Source organism: Paroedura picta, chromosome 10 (assembly GCF_049243985.1).
Source record: "Paroedura picta isolate Pp20150507F chromosome 10, Ppicta_v3.0, whole genome shotgun sequence".
NCBI classification, from domain to species: Eukaryota; Metazoa; Chordata; class Lepidosauria; order Squamata; family Gekkonidae; genus Paroedura; species Paroedura picta.
In genome coordinates, this window is record NC_135378.1 from 12,196,470 (window position 1) to 12,213,331 (window position 16,862).

General features: G+C 46.9%; 1 protein-coding gene across 3 annotated transcripts in view; it reads right to left on the reverse strand.

Moving 5' to 3' along the window:
* Positions 1-424, reverse strand: part of LOC143819254 (biorientation of chromosomes in cell division protein 1-like 1) — a 54,065-nt gene extending 53,641 nt beyond the window's left edge. For all 3 annotated transcript variants that reach the window (XR_013224885.1, XM_077300670.1, XM_077300669.1), the window contains exon 1: positions 149-424. Coding sequence is in view for 2 of the 3 variants with exons in the window: in XM_077300670.1 (XP_077156785.1) it covers positions 149-409 (261 nt within the window). In the remaining variant the exon portion in view is untranslated. The remainder of the gene's footprint in view (positions 1-148) is intronic.
* Positions 425-16,862: the final 16,438 nt, after the last annotated feature.

Below are 16,862 nucleotides of genomic sequence, written 5' to 3' on the forward strand. Positions count from 1 at the left end.
CGCCGCCCTTCGGGTTCCTTTCGCCGTCCCCAGCGGCCTAGTGACGTCCCGGCTCCCCCCTTCCCCCCCGACAGCTCCCGCCCTCCGAGCCACCCCCCTGCGAGGTAGGCCAGGCGCAGCGGCCTCCCCCTCCCGCTTCCCCGCGCACCTTGGTGTCGACGTCGGCCAGGCAGTCCCGGCGGAACTGGTCGAAGAGGCCCTGGCTCTTGAGGCGGTTGAGGATGAGCGCGACCAGCTCCGGCTCGGCGGCGGCGGCGGCGGCGGGGGGGGCGGCGGTGCCCGGGGGCGGCGGGGGGGGCTGGGGCTGCGGCGGGGGCGGCGGCGGAGGGGGCGGCGGCGGGGGCGGCTGGGCGGGCGGGGAGGCGGCCGCGGGGGGGGCGGCGGCGGCGGCGCTCCCGCTGCCCGACATGACGGCGGCTGGTCCCCGAGCGGCGGCGGCGGCGGCGGCGCCCGCTCCTCCCCTCGTCCCCGGAAGCGGAATGAAGCGGGGGGCGGAAGTGGCTGCCAACGAGGCGGAGGGGAAGAAAGGCGGGCTTGCTTTCGAAGAGTGCGCCTGCGCAAAGGAGGGATCCGGCCCTTCTGAGCGTGGCTCCGCCCCCGAGCCTGGGAGGAGGCTTGCCTAGCGGGCGGCTCGCGCCCAGCCTGCCCCGCCCCGAGTGTGCCTGACCCACCAATCAGCGCTTCTCCTCCTGAAGGAGGCTAGTCCTCTCCGGCCTGTCAGGCCCACTAGGGGGCAGTGCGGCCTGCAGCGCCCAGGGGGCGGAGCGCAGTGGGTGCTGGCTCTGGATTGGTGGGCTGGGAGCGAATGGGCGGGGTTAGGGTACCTAGAGGGCGTCTGGGAGTGGCAGTTAATATGTTTTAATAATAATAATAATAATAATAATAATAATAATAATAATACCTTACATGTTAAATGTAAATTTTATGAATATATATTTTCTAAATCACAGTTTTGTCGTATATCATAGGTAGGGGTGGTATTTTTTGCATCCTCCTAAATTAAAAAACAAAACAAAAACGTGTTGGTCGATCATCCCCTTATGCCCGGGAAACGGGCTCCCTTGTTTAGTGCTAAAGGACCCGGTGATCACTCTGGCAATAGCAACATTTGCTTCAGTTCTTTTAGCCGCTGCGTCCAAAAAATGAGGAATGTGAATATGCTGCTGCTACTATGAATTGGTATGCCTTTCTCTTGCAGCTTCACCTTTGTGATTGATTTTGAAAGACACTGGCAATCATGGCAGTAGCCAAGAAGAGAAAAGCAAAGGGAAAACTTTCTGAACTGTATTCATTGAAAAAACAGCAATCCCTTTTCAAAAAGCCATACCAAATGAGGGAAGCTGCAGTTGAGGCAAGCTATAGGATCACACATGAACTAGCTGTGTCATCAAAACCCTTCTCAGAAAGGGAATTTGTTTAAAAGTATATGGCCATGCTCTGTCCAGATCAGCAGCAGTCTTTTGCAAATGTAGGTCTCTTGAGAAACACAGTTGCAGTGCAAATTTATGATTTGTCTGAGAATCTTAACAGGCAACTTACAGAAAAAGCGGAGCATTTTCAGTTGCAATGGATGAAAACACAGATTTCGCTTGCAGTCTCTATTTGTAATGTTAAGAAATGCACGCTACAGAAAAACTTGTAGAAATCATTCCAATGAAAGACACAGCCACAGACGATGAGCTCTGGATTAGACAAAAGCAGTGAGTCCAGTCACAGATAGAGGACCACTTTGAGCAAAACTCAAAACAAAAATTGGTAGTTGCAAACCCACAACATCATCTTTTCAATTTTTATTGCAGTTTGCACCCAGAAGCTCTGTGCAATAAAATATTGGAGATGGATAATGTGATGAATGTAGTCATAAAACCTCAGTTTTATTCAAGCCAGAGCTCTCAACCGTGGTCAATTTTAATAGACTTCTGGAGGAAAGCCTGATGAGACGTGGGGTGCCGTATCACACTGAGATGGCGTGGTTACGTCATGGAGCTGCACTGAGAGGCTTCTATGAACTACAAAGCAAAATCCAGATATTTATGGATAAGAAAGGGAAGGCTGTCCCTGAATTACAGGATAACTAATGGCTTCAAGATCTTGCTTTTATGGTGGATATTGCAGAACACTTGAAATGTCTCAACACAGAGATGCATGGTCGAAACAAAAAACAAAACAAAAAGTTTTATGACAGCATTTGTGCCTTTGAAATGAAGCTTCAGCTTTGGGAACAGCACCTTTGGCAAAACCATTTAGCATAATTTCCCACCATGAAATCTCTGCGAGTGATCATATATCCATGGAGAAGTATGCGAGAAAACTTTCTAAACTAAAAAATGAATTCCAAGAAAGATGCTCTGACTTCACAAATTTACACAGGGATTTTGGAATCCATTTTCTGTTGATATCTGTAAGTTTCCAGAAGAGTTCCAGATAGAAATAATGGGTCTGCCCATGTTTGGATCCAAATTACACCTGGCTTAAGGCTTTTGCTTCCAAAATTCTGTCTATGTTTGGGACAGGATATGTCTGTAAACAGCTCTTTTCTGTAATGAATGTCAATAAATCAAAAGTATGTTCTCAGTTTACAGATAAACACCTCATCAGCATACTTAAGATTGCTGCAGCACAGACGTTGACGCCAGATTTTGATGCAATAATCCAGAGCAAGAGGTGTCAGTTAGCAAAGGCTGTTAAAGAAAGGAAATACTGTAAATGTTTGAAGCACGTTGGTATTTTGAGCATTTTGTGTATGGTTAGTTGTGTGCGCCTGTGCTTTCGTAAAGTTTATATCTCTGGTTTCCGACATTACATTTCATGGAAATAGAATTTACTAACCTCAATGACAATGATTGGAATAAAATGTTTCAACAGTTCCCTCTTAAATCAGTTGTAAGATGTTTACAATAACATGCATTAAAGCTCTCTGAAAGATGATATTGTACTCCAGTCAGGTTAGGCCACATAATGAAATGAAAATAGAGAATAAAATGGTTGTAGAGGTTGTGGTGAATTAAGGATATTTAATGAAAATGTGGTGGGCCTGTCCAATTCTAGCCAAATTCTGGAAATAAGTATTTAAAACCACCAAGGGGCAAATAACACCTACTGTGGAGTTGGGCCTCTCAGCATGTATCTTAATTGAAACTCCCAATGTAAACCCAAAATGCTGATTAATTATCTTGTAGTTGTGGCTAGATTGGCTATTAGCCAATGCTGGAAGAAGGCTGTAGGGCTTAGAGAGGCGGCGTGTAGAAATAAGAAATATAGTAGGCCTTGAGAAACAAATAAGTACAATACAATACAATACCTTTATTGGCATAAAGCAGATAAGCAGGATAAAAAAAGTTAGTCGGGATACGTCAGACAGTTTAAATTTAAAAACTGAGGACAGAAATTCAGCCGTAATAAAAGTGACGTCGGCATCCTTATCACTCAGTAAAAATTGGCAAATCAGGTCTCTTGAATGGTTTCTCCGTTTTGGTATGAGAGGTATGATGTGCCTTCTCTGTTGAGTGAACAAGGGACAATCCAGTAGGATATGTTGGATGGTGTCAGGAGAACTTGATTCACAGGTGCATAGTCTGTTTTTGAAGGGGATCTTGGCAAATCTCCGCTTCTCGGCCTTTTGGCTAAGATCAAGTGTAGAGAAACAAATAAAATTAGATTACTTCAGAGGGGAAGAAAGAAAAAGGACTTTATGATAATTTGGAATGGTTTTATAAAGTATTTGATTTGATGATGAAATGTCCCAAATATACCTCATTTAAGAATGTTCTTTAATTGGATGAAGACCATTTGCTGTTGCTTTTTATAGTTGTATATGTATGTTGGTAGGTAGAAAGTTAGAGAGATAGATGATAGATAGATAGATATTCCTGTTTAGAACTGGATTAAATAATTTTATGTAGAAAGAATGGCAAACTTGCATGGAAGTTTTCCCCATCCCCCTTAGTTCCTTTTGTTTTTGGTTTAGTTTCTGTTTTTGTTTTATATATTTTTATGCCATTTGTTTCTTTCTTTATTGGAACTAGGGGGCAGGAGCAGCAGTAGTGAGGAAGACTCTAGTGAATCTGGAGAATTGTCTGACAGCTGACCAGGGCGGAGTCTGCACTTACTTTGTTTATTCCATTGTCAACCGTGTTGAATTCAGATTGATTTGAACTCGGGTCTTCCTCCCCTCCCCCCATTGAAACAGGAAAGTGTTCTGCACGTGGTTAGGGTAGTTCAGAAGGGGGGGGAGCCAAGCCTCTTTCTTTCTTTTCTTGAAGGGGGGGGGGAGAGGAGCAAAGCAGGGAGCCTCTTTCTTTTCTCGGAGGGGGGGAGAGAGAGAGGATTGAAGAAGGCAGAGAAGGGAGAAAAAATCCAAGACTGACAGGAATTGAGAGAAATTAGGGCAAGCTTGTCACATGAGCAGTTTTGGCCAATCAGAGGTTCTCTACCATGGAGCAGAGCCCAGATTCATCATAGTCTGCTTTCTCAATCCAAATCTTGAAATATTGAGCATTAAAAGCACTGTTATTGCACAATAAAGGTAGGGTCACTCTGGATCAATCCTTCTTGCTGCAGAAGGAAAATTTAAATTGCCCAAAATCAAAACGGAAATCGCATTCTGTGTAGACAGCAGGGACTGAATCGACCAGGGATTGGAATAAAAGCTCCGTGCAGTTTACACCTAGGAGCATGAAGGGACAACCGGTCAGCCACCCTCTGCTGCCTTCTGTATATAACTCTGACTCCAAGGGGGTGCAGTCACCACACTCTGTTCGGGACAGTAATGACAGCCCAAATAGCAAATAGCAAACCAGCCCAAGCGTCACAGACAGAAATGCAGTTTTCAAAATAAAAATTTGAAATTATACAACCTCACAACTTAAACAAAAAAAAAGTAGCTTGAGGTGAGGGAGAATAAGGGGGCAACTACCTTCTGGACTAAAAAATATCCAGTTTCCCACTCTGGCCTCTTCAATGGACTCTTTAAACCCCAAATGCCCACAATTAATTTAAGGGGGGGGAGCGGGATACAAGCTTTACATTTAATACTGGTTGTGTGTAAGCTAAGTTCCCCCTAAGTTCCCTTAGTTATTTGGTAAACTGCAAAAACAGGTAAATAAAGTTCACTTTTTCTTAGATCTTTGACTTGATAGACCAGACACAGATGGAAATGAGCAACAAAGGTCTATTTAATAGAAAATAAAGTATTTAATTTGATAAATCTAATTAATAATCTGTACACCGCCCGTGGCGCCGCGGGCGCCATCTGTACACCGCCCGTGGCGCCGCGGGCGCCACGGACTAAATAAAACAGTAAGGGGTTCTGGGGCGGGATGTGTCCGGGATGAGGAAGGGTCCGGATTGGACCCTTCCTCATGACAGACAACCGGAGGGACCAAACGGCAGGCGCGAAGCGCCTGCCGATTGGTCCCTCCGATTCCCAGCCCCAGCAACTGCGAGCCGCGCTCAGCGCGGCTCGCAGTTGCTCCCGGCCTGACGTGGTGAGAGGCGCGAAGCGTCTCTCACCGCGTCAGGCCGGCCCCAAGGAAGCCCCCGCCGCAAACACAACACAAGACTCCAGCCGCCGAGAAGCTGCAGAAAAAAAAGAAACACCCCCGGAGGAGCCTTTCGCCGCTAGCGCGACGAGAGGCAGCAGAAGAAAAAACCCCTGTAGGAGCTCCAAGCCGCCGCGCCGACGAGAGGCAGCAGAAAAAAATTAACCCTGTAGGAGCCTTTCGCAGCTCCACGCAGCAGAAAACAAAACCCTGAAGGAGCCTTTCCCAGCTCCAAGCAGCAGAAAAAAAAAACCCTGTAGGAGCTCCAAGCCGGCACGCCCACGAGAGCTAGCAGAAAAAAAAACCCTGCAGGAGCCTTTCACAGCTCCAAGCAGCAGAAAAAACAAACCCTGTAGGAGCCTTTCGCAGATCCAAGCAGCAGAAAAAACAAACCCTGTAGGAGCCTTTCACAGCTCCAAGCAGCAGAAAAAACAAACCCTGTAGGAGCCTTTCGCAGATCCAAGCAGCAGAAAAAACAAACCCTGCAGGAGCCTTTCACAGCTCCAAGCAGCAGAAAAAACAAACCCTGTAGGAGCCTTTCGCAGATCCAAGCAGCAGAAAAAACAAACCCTGCAGGAGCCTTTCACAGCTCCAAGCAGCAGAAAAAACAAACCCTGTAGGAGCCTTTCACAGCTCCAAGCAGCAGAAAAAACAAAACCCTGAAGGAGCCTTTCCCAGCTCCAAGCAGCAGAAAAAAAAAACCCTGTAGGAGCTCCAAGCCGGCACGCCCACGAGAGCTAGCAGAAAAAAAAACCCTGCAGGAGCCTTTCACAGCTCCAAGCAGCAGAAAAAACAAACCCTGTAGGAGCCTTTCACAGCTCCAAGCAGCAGAAAAAAAAACCCTGTAGGAGCCTTTCGCAGATCCAAGCAGCAGAAAACAAAACCCTGAAGGAGCCTTTCCCAGCTCCAAGCAGCAGGAAAAAAAAAACCCTGTAGGAGCTCCAAGCCGGCACGCCCACGAGAGCTAGCAGAAAAAAAAACCCTGCAGGAGCCTTTCACAGCTCCAAGCAGCAGAAAAAAAAACCCTGTAGGAGCCTTTCGCAGATCCAGGAAGCAGAAAACAAAACCCTGAAGGAGCCTTTCCCAGCTCCAAGCAGCAGGAAAAAAAACCCCTGTAGGAGCTCCAAGCCGGCACGCCCACGAGAGCTAGCAGAAAAAAAAAACCCTGCAGGAGCCTTTCACAGCTCCAAGCAGCAGGAAAAAAAACCCTGTAGGAGCCTTTCGCAGATCCAAGCAGCAGAAAACAAAACCCTGTAGGAGCCTTTCACAGCTCCACGCAGCAGGAAAAAAAAGCACCTCCTGGTGTCCCCTGGGTCCTAGCGCCCATTGCATTCCTGGTTGCAATGGGCTTTCTTGCTAGTAATAATATAATAATAATAAATCTGATGTGTGGAAAGTAAAAGTAGCTTTCAAATAAAGTAAGCCATGAGAGGAGATTTGATTCCTCTTTCTCTGTACAGGTGGTTACAAGGGGTGCTTTTTTGTTAATTTGATGTAATAAAAGTTTTTGGTCGTTATGCAGGTTATAAAGTAAATTAGTCTAATCTAAGACTAAAATATTGTTATATGGAGTTTCTCAACATTCAACCTTGGAGATTAAACAAAAAATTGTTTGTGAAGTGAATCCAGAAAAAATAAAATACTCGGGAATAGTGTTGGATAAGAACCTTGCACAATTATATGTGAACTAGGGGCAAAGCCCGTTGTATCCAAGAATACAATGGGCGCTAGAGCTTGGCAGTGGGAAGAGGAAGGGGAGGAGTTGTCCAGTCTGTAAGGGCATGGGGTTGTCATGTGTGTTGTGTGGGAGGTTGTGGTGGCGTGGTGGCAAATGAGATATGGGTGTCAAGAACCTGTGGTGTGGAATGTTCGTTGAGTGTGGGAGAGGACTGACCTTTGGGAATTGTGGCATAGTGGCTACAGATGAGCTTTCCAGAGCCATGTCCTCAGATATGTGAAGGGAAAATCAGACTGGAGACTCTTCTTAGGGGAAGATTACATGGCAACCAATTCCTCCCAGTTCTGTGTAATTTCCCTTTTTGTGTGAATTAAGCCACAGACACCGAAATGCCCCTCTGCCCTAATACACATGGGGTAGTCACAGTACACAGGTGTCCACCCTGTTCCTTCTTCTCCATTTTTTCACTGTTGATAAAATGTTATGTGCCCACATGCTTCTTTCATGGTTGCTCCTTAGAAGGAGAATGGATTTTTGTACCCTGTTGTTTACTACCCAAAGGCTGTAAATATTTATTTAGATCTTCCTGCACTTTCCAGACTCACAGGACTGATGCTGGTCTGCCTGTCTGTGCCCCAGAATACAAACAGTTGCTGGTAAGGGCTGGCCGTAACCCATAGGCCAGGAGGGACACACCTGCACCACTCCCTCCCAACTGCAGGCAAAAATGGCTCCTTTGAAGGCTGGACTCTGAGGCCACCTCCAAACCTCCAGGAATATTTCCATCCCAGGGGTAGCCAACCTCCAGGTGGGGCCTGGAGAGCTCCTGGAATTACAGATCACCTGCAGAGTATAAAGATCCCAGGCAGAAAGGGCTACTTTGGACAGTTGGTATTGGTATAAGATGTTTGGTAAATTGGTATAAGATGTTTTTCAGGTATGTGACTCTTAAGCTGCTGGGTAAAATATCAGGGAACGTGGATATGAAATGTTGGAAATGTAAAGAAAAAGTCATTTTTTTCTATCATATGTGGTGGACGTGTAAAAAAATGCAAACATTTTGGAAAAGATTCATGATGTTTTAGAACAGCGGTCCGCAAGCTTCTACTTGCCGTGGACCGCTGCGGCGTAGTGGGGGAAGAGGGTGGCCCGGGGGCCCGCACACGCGCTTCTCTTCCCTCCCCTCCCGAAGCGAGAAGCTTGCTGGGCCGCGAGCTAATTGGTCACTTTGGCGGCCGATTTGCTCGCGGACTGGCGAGCTTCTCGCTTTGGGGGGGAGGGAAGAAGGAGCCGCGGCCCGGCGCCGGCCCGCGGCCCACGGGTCGGGGACCACTGTTTTAGAAGAGATGCTTAAAGTTAAATTCCCATTTTGTTCTGATTTTATGTGACTGAGTGTGTTACCGGATAATCTTTCTCGAAAAGCCGGTGACTTCCTATTTTATGCGACAGCTGTGGCAAGGTTGGTAGTAGCAACGCTGTGGAAACATCAAGATACTCCAAACGTTTTGGATTTGTTCAAGAAACCAGGAGCTGGCTAGAATGGCAAAGCTAACAAGTCCAGTGAACAATCGTCCTGCCGAGGAATTTCAAGGACTCCGGAGATATTATATCAATTACTTAGGTAGTTAGTTATTAATTGTATTAGGAAATGGCAAGGCATAATTATAATTGTAAATGTGTTTTTTTTCTTACTCTTTCTGTTCTATTTTTTTCTATGCCAACTTTAATAAAAGCTTGTTCTCCAATGTTAAAAATAAAATAAAATAAAAAACTCTTTAGCCAAGCCATGCACCTCTAATTTGATTTGGGACGAGATTTGCAAAAGCCTTTTGATTTGGCTTTTGATTCTTGCGCACAAAAGTGCTGATCCAGGGGGAGAAGCCCCTTTGCCAGAACAGCTTGGGCTGTGTCTGGGGGAGATGGTTTGAAGTGCCCCGCCGTGCACAGCCTGACAAACATCTTACCCCCCAGAGAGGCTTTTCTCTGCAGATCAGCCATTTTGGGCACCAGAATCAAAAGCCAAATAGAATCACGCCCCCCAAATAGCCCAAGCCAATCCCAGGGAGAGAAGCCTCTGATGTTCGCCTTCAGAGAGCTGTAATCTTGTCCAGTCTGCCTTCCACAGCAGCCGTGTTCTCCAGGGAAGCCTGGAGGTCAGTTGTAATCCCAGGAGATCTCCAGCCACCACCTGGACGCTGACAGCCCTATTGGCCAGTCAGTTTCAGAAACTGACTGAAATTATCCTTTTTACCAGCAGGGGGTAATGTTTTCCTTTAGAATCTCTGCTCCCCTGCAAGTGTTTGGAAAACTCTTATTCATCCACCTACTTTTCTGTTGCATTGTAAATGCTTCCCATGTCAGCAGACAGACATCTTTACCCAAATCTTATCTGAAATGTTTGTTCTTTGGTTCATTGTTCTGCATGTATGTGCTCCAAACAGTTAGTTCTGTTCTGACGGATCTCTGGAAATGGAGAATTTGCTACATGCACTCCATAAAACCATAGATTCAAGTGGGTCGCCATGTGGGTCTGAAGTAGCACAAGAAAATCGGAGTCCAGTAGCCCCTAGGAAGACCAGCAAAGGTTTATTCTTAAATGTGCACTCTGTGTATGAACTCGAAAGCTCCCGCCTTGAATAAAGCTTTCTTGGATGTAAAGGTGCACTTGGACTCTGATTCCATAAAACCAGGAACATTTTTTGCTGCTGTGCGTGAGTCTGGGAGACCCAAGGTGAAATGCCGACTCTGCCAGGGAACCTTGATGGACGACCTTGGGCAAGGCACACATTCTCAGACTGACCTCACTCAAAAGGCTGAAGGTGTACTTCCTGTCTGACTCCTGGTGTGTTGTGAGATCCCCTCCTCTCCAGGGGAACTCCAGTGAGCTCTTTGTGGTGTCATTTTAGTAGGTCTTCAGATTCTAGCTAGAGGTTGGCTTCCCCTCTGACCGCTAGTGTGTTGTGATGTCCCCACAGCGAGTAATTGACATCCCCTCCTCTCCAGGGGAACTGAGGTGAGCTCTTTCTGATGTCATTGCAGAAACTCTCCAGTTTCTAGCTGGAAGTTGGCTTCCCCTGTGACTGCGAATGTTTTCAGATATCTCCCTTCCCAGTAACAGACATCCCCTCATCTCCAGGGGAACTCAGGTGAACTCTTTGTGATGTCGTTGAAGAAGGTCTCCAGTTTGCAGCTGGAGGTTAGCGTCCCCTCTGACTCCTGGGTGTAAACTGCACAGAGCTTTTATTCCAATCCCAGGTCAATTCAGTCCCTGCCGTCTACACAGAATGCAATTTCCGTTTTGATTTTGGGCGATTTAAATTCTCCTTTTGCAACAAGCCGGATTGATCCAGAGTGACCCTACCTTTATTGTGCGATATCTTACAGTGCTTTTAATGCTCAATATTTCAAGATTCAGATTGAGAAAGCAGTCTGTTTTGAATCTGGGCTCTGTTCTGTGGTAGAGAACCCCTGATTGATCAAAGCTGCTCATGTGACAAGCTTGCCTTAAAGGAGAAGCCCCTAATTTCTTTCAATTTCTGTCGGTCTTGGATTTTTTTCTCCCTCCTCTGCCTTATTCGATTCTCTCCCCCCCCCTTCAAGAAAAGAAAGAAATAGGCTGTGCTTGGCTCCCCCTTTCTGAACTACCCTAATCACGTGCAGAACACTTTTCTGTTTCAATGGGGGGGGGGGAAGAGGAAGCCCTGAGTTCAAATTGATCTGAATTCAACAGGATTGACAATGGAATAAACAAAGTAAGTGCAGACTCCACCCTAGTGTGTTGTGATATCCCCCCAGCCGATATCTGACATCCCATCCTTTCTGGGGGAACTTAAGTGAGCACTTTGTGATGTCAGTTTAGTAGGTCTCCAATTTTTAGCTGGAGGTAGGCTTCCCCTCTGAATCCTACTGTGTTGAGATATCCCCCCAGCCGGTAAGTGACATCCTCTACTCTCCGGGGGAACTCAGAGGATCTCTTGGTTACATCATTTTAGTAGGTCTCCAGTATTTAGCTGGAGGAGGGTGTCCTGTCTGACACCTAGTGCTTTGTGATATCCCCCCAGTCAGTAATTGTCATCCCCTTGTATACAGAGGTACACAAGTCAGTTCTTTGTGATGTCATTTGAGTTGGTCTCCGGTTTCTAGCTGGAGGTGGTCTTCTCCTCTGACTCCAAGTTTGTTGTGATATCTCCCCAACTAGTAACTAACCTTCCTTTTTTTTCCAGGGCAACTCAGGTGAGTTCTTTGTCAACTCATTTGAGTAGGTCTCCATTTTCTAGGTGGAGGTGGGCTTCTCCTCTGACTCATACTGTGTTGTGATATCCCCCCCAGCCGGTAAGTGACATTCTCTACTCTCCGGGGGAATTCAGGTGAGCTCTTGGTGATGTCATTTTTAATGTCTCCCGTATTTAGCTGGAGGAGGGTTTCCCCTCTGACTCCTAGTGTATTGTGATATCCTCTGAACCAATAACTGTCATCCCCTCGTCTCCAGACGAACTCAGTTCTTTGTGAAGTGATTTGAGTACTTCTCCAGTTTCCAGCTGAACGTGGGCTTCTCCTCTGACTCCTAATGTGTTGTGACATCCCAACAACCAGTAACTGACATGCCCTTGTTTGAAGGAGATCTTAGGTCAGGGGTAGTCAAACTGCGGCCCTCCAGATGTCCATGGACTACAATTCCCAGGAGCCCCCTGCCAGCAAATGCTGGCAGGGGGCTTCTGGGAATTGTAGTCCATGGACATCTGGAGGGCCGCAGTTTGACTACCCCTGTCTTAGGTGAATTCTTTGTGATCTCATTTGAGTAGGTCTCCAGTATTTAGCTAGAGATGGGCTTCCCCTCTTCCTAGTGTGTTGAGATATCCCCCCAACCCCCCCCCCCAATAAGATGAGCACTTTGTGATATCATTTCAGAAGGTCTCCATTTTCTAGGTGGAGGTTGGCTTCCCCTCAGACTCCTAGTGTGTTATGATATCCCCCTGAAAGTAACAGCCATCTCCTCCTCACTGGGGGAACTGAGGTAAGTGCTTTCTGATGTCATTTCAGTAGGTCTCAAGATTCTAGGTGGAGCTTGGCTTCCCCTCTGATTTCTAGTGTGTTATTTATCACCCGTGCCAGTAAGAGACATTCCCTCATGTCCAGGGAAACTGAGGAGCTTTGTGATGTCATTTTAGGAGGTGTCAAGATTCCAGCTGGAGGACGGCTTCTCCTCTGACTCCTAGTGTGTTATGATATCTCCCCTGCCACTAACAGGCATCCCCTCCTCTCCAGGGCAACAGGGGAAGGCTCTTTGTGATGTCATTTTAATAGGTCTCTAGTTTTTAGCTGGATGTGGGTGTCCCTTCGGACTCCTAATTTGTTCAGATATCCCCCCTGCCACTAACTGAGATCCTCTTGTCTCCAGGGGAACTCAGGTAAGCTCTTTGTGATGACATTTCAGGAGGCGTCCAGTTTCTAGCTGGAAGTATGCGCTTTGTGTTGTCATTTTAGTAGGTCTCAGGATTCTAGCTTGAGGTTGGCCTCCCCTGTGACTCCTGGTGTATTTTGATATCCCCCCTGCTTGTAACAGACATCCCCTCCTCTCCAGGGGAACGCAGGTGAGCGCTTTGTGATTTCATTTCAGTTGCAATTTAATAAAGATGCAATTTAATAAAGATAAGTGTAAAGTTCTGCATCTGGGTCAGAAAAATGAAAAGCATGCCTACTGGATGGGGGATACGCTTCTAGGTATCACTGTGTGTGAACGAGACCTTGGGGTACTTGTGGATTGTAATCTAAACATGAGCAGGCAGTGTGATGCAGCGGTAAAAAAGGCGAATGCCATTTTGGACTGTATCAACAGGGGCATCACATCAAAATCACAAGATGTCATAGTCCCATTGTATACGGCACTGGTCAGACCACACCTGGAGTACTGTGTGCAGTTCTGGAGGCCTCACTTCAAGAAGGGCGTAGATAAAATTGAAAGGGTACAGAGGAGAGCGACAAGGATGATTTGCGGCCAAGGGACCAAGCCCTATGAAGATAGGTTGAGGGACTTGGGAATGTTCAGCCTGGAGAAAAGGAGGTTGAGAGGAGACATGATAGCCCTCTTTAAGTATTTGAAAAGTGGCCATTTGGAGGAGGGCAGGATGCTGTTCCCATTGGCTGCAGAGGAAAGGACACACAGTAATGGGTTTGAACTACAAGTACAACGATATAGGCTAGATATCAGGAAAAAGTTTTTCACAGTCAGAGTAGTTCAGCAGTGGAATAGGCTGCCTAAGGAGGTGGTGAGCTCCCCCTCATTGGAAGTCTTCAAGCAAAGGTTGGAGACACACTTTTCTTGGATGCTTTAGGATGCTTTGGGCTGATCCTTCATTGAGCAGCGGGTTGGACTAGATGGCCTGTATGGCCCCTTCCAACTCTATGATTCTATGACTCATTTCAGTAGATCTCAAGATTCCAGCTGGAAGAGGGTTTCCCCTCTGACTTCTAGTGTGTTATGTTATCCCCCATGCCAGAAGAGACATTCCCTCGTCTCCAGTGCAATACAGGTGAGGCCTTTGTGATGTCGTTTTAATAGGTCTCTAGTTTTTACTTGGACGTGAGCGTCCCTTCAGACTCCTAGTGTGTTCTGATATCCACACTGCCACTAACTGACATCCCCTTGTGTCCAGGGAAGTCAGGTACGCTCTTTGTGATGTCATTTCAATAGGTGTCCAGTTTCTGTCTAGAGGTTTGCTTCCCCTCTGACTACTAGTGTGTTGTGATACCCTTCCTTCAAGTGACTGACACCCCCTTGAGAGCCAGTTTGCTATAGTGGTTAGGAGTGCAGAGTTATAATCTGGCATGCCGGGTATGATTCTGTACTCCTCACATGCAGCTAATTGGGTGACCTGAGTATTGCCATGGCACTGATGAAACTGTTCTGACCAAGCAGTGATATCAGGGCTCTCTCAGCCTCACCCACCTCACAGGGTGTCTGTTGTGGGGAGAGGAAAGGGAAGGCGACTGTAAGCCACTTTGAGCCTCCTTCGGGTAGAGAAAAGCGGCATATAAGAACCAACTCTTCTTCTTCTTCTTTCTGTCTCCACAGGAACTCAGGTGAGCTCTTTGTGATGTCATTTCGGTAGGTCTCCAGTTTCTAGCTGTAGGTTTGCTTCCCCTCTGACTCCTGGTGTGTTGTGATGTCCTGTCTGCCATTAACAGGCATCCCCTCCTCTCCAGGGCAACAGAGGCGAGCACTTTGTGTTATCATTTCAGTTGGTCACCTGTTTCAAGGTGGAGGTTGGCTTCCCCTCTGACTCTTAGTGTGTTATGACATTCTTGGATGCTTTAGGATGCTTTGGGCTAATCCTGCGTTGAGCAGGGGGTTGGACTAGATGGCCTGTATGGCCCCTTCCAACTCTATGATTCTGTGGTTCCATGATTCTATATCCCCCTGCCAGTAATAAGCATCCCTTTGTCACTGGATGAACTGAGGTAAGCGCTTTGTTATATCATTTCAGAAGTTCTAAAGTTTGTAGCTAGAGGTTGGTGCCCTCTCTGATTTCTAGTGTGTTATGTTATTCCCCCATGCCAGTAAGAGACATTTCCGTGTCCTCAGGGGAACTGAAGTGAGTGCTTTGTGATGTCATTTTAGAAGCTATCAAGATTCCAGCTGTAGGTGGGCTTCCCTTCTGACTCCTAGAGTCTGATGATATCTCTCCTGCCACTAACAGGCATCCCCTCCTCTCCAGGGAAACAGAGGTGAGCACTTTGTGATATCATTTCAGTAGGTCTAAGGAATCCAGCTGGAGGTAGGCTTCCCCTCTGACTTCGAGTGTTTTATGATATCCCCCTGCAGGTAACAACCATCCCCTCCTCGCTGGGTGAACGCTTTGTGTAAGCACTTTGTGATGTCATTTCAGTAGGTCTAAGGAATCCAGCTGGAGGTAGGCTTCCCCTCTGACTTCGAGTGTTTTATGATATCCCCTGCAGGTAACAACCATCCCCTCCTCGCTGGGTGAACGCTTTGTGTAAGCGCTTTGTGATGTCATTTCAGTAGGTCTAAGGAATCCAGCTGGAGGTGGGCTTGCCCTCTGACTTCCAGTGTGTTATGTTATCCCCCATGCCCGTAAGAGAGATTCCCTCGTTTCCAGGGGAACTAAGGTGAGTGCTTTGTGATGTCATTTTAGAAGGTGTCAAGATTCCAGCTGGAAGTGGGCTTCCCCTCTGACTTAGTGTGTTATGATATGCCCCCTGCCACTAACTGACATCTCCTTGTCTCCAGGGGAAGTCAGGTAAGCTCTTTGTGGTGTCATTTCAGAAGGTGTCCAGTTTCTATCGGGAGGTTGGATTCCACTCTTACACCTAGTGTATTGTGATCATCCTCCCTGCCAGTAACAGACATCCCCTCACTCCGGGGGAACTCAGGTTACTTCTTTATGATGTCATTTTAATAGGTCTCCAGTTTCTAGCTGGAGGTTGGCTTCCCCTCTGACTCCAAATGTGTTGTGATATCCTTCCTTCCAGAAACTGACATCCCCTTGAGAGCCAGTTTGCTGTAGTGGTTAGGAGGGTAGACTTCTAATCTGGCAGGCTGGGTTCGATTCTGTACTCCCCCACATGCAGCCCGTAGGATCCCCTCTGATTTCTAAAGTGCTATGATATCCCACTGCCAGTAAAGGCCATCCTCTCCTCACTGGGGGAACTGAGGTAAGCGCTTTGTGGTGTCATTTCAGTAGGTCTCAAGGTTCTAGGTGGAGCTTGGCTTCCCCTCTGACTTCTAGTGTGTTCTGTTATTCCCTCAAATCCAGGGGAACTGAGGTGAGTGCTTTGTGATGTCATTTTAGTAGGTCTATAGTTTTTAGCTGGAGGTGGGCTTTCCCTCTTAGTTTCTTATGATATCTCCCCTGCCAGTAAAGACATTGCCTCCTCATTGGGGGTTTGAGGTAAGCACTTTGTGATGTCATTTCACTAGGTCTCCAGATTCTATCTAGAGGTTGGCTTCCCCTGTGATTCCTGGTGATATCCCCCCTGCTTGTAAAAGACATCCCCTCCTCTCCAGGGGAACTCAGGTGAGCACTTTGTGATCCCATTTCAGGTGGTCACCTGTTTCAAGGTGGAGGTTGGCTTCCCCTGTGACTTCTGGTGTGTTTTGATATCCCCCCTGCTTGTAACAGACATCCCCTCCTCTCCAGGGGAACAGGTGAGCGCTTTGTGATGTCATTTCAGTTGGTCACCTGTTTCAAGGTGGAGGTTGGCTTCCCCTGTGACTCCGGGTGTGTTGTGATATCCCCCCTGCTTGTAACAGACATCCCCTCCTCTCCAGGGGAACTCAGGTGAGCGCTTTGTGATGTCATTTTAGTTGGTCACCTGTTTCAGGGTGGAGGTTGGCTTCCCCTGTGACTCCCCCCCCTCAGAATCCCATCAATAAGCCCTGGACCTGTTTGTATTTGTATTACTATATTATGATACAGTTATATTGTGCTGTTATTTGGTTACAATTATTAGTTATCAGTTATACATGTTTTACAGACTGTTGTTCTCAGTTATGATGTAAACCGCCCTGAGCCTCCGGAGAAGGCGATATATAAGTATGTTAGATAAATAAATAAATAAATAAATAAATAAATAAAGCAAGCACAAATCTCAGTTCCCCTGGAGACGGACGAATGTCTCTTACA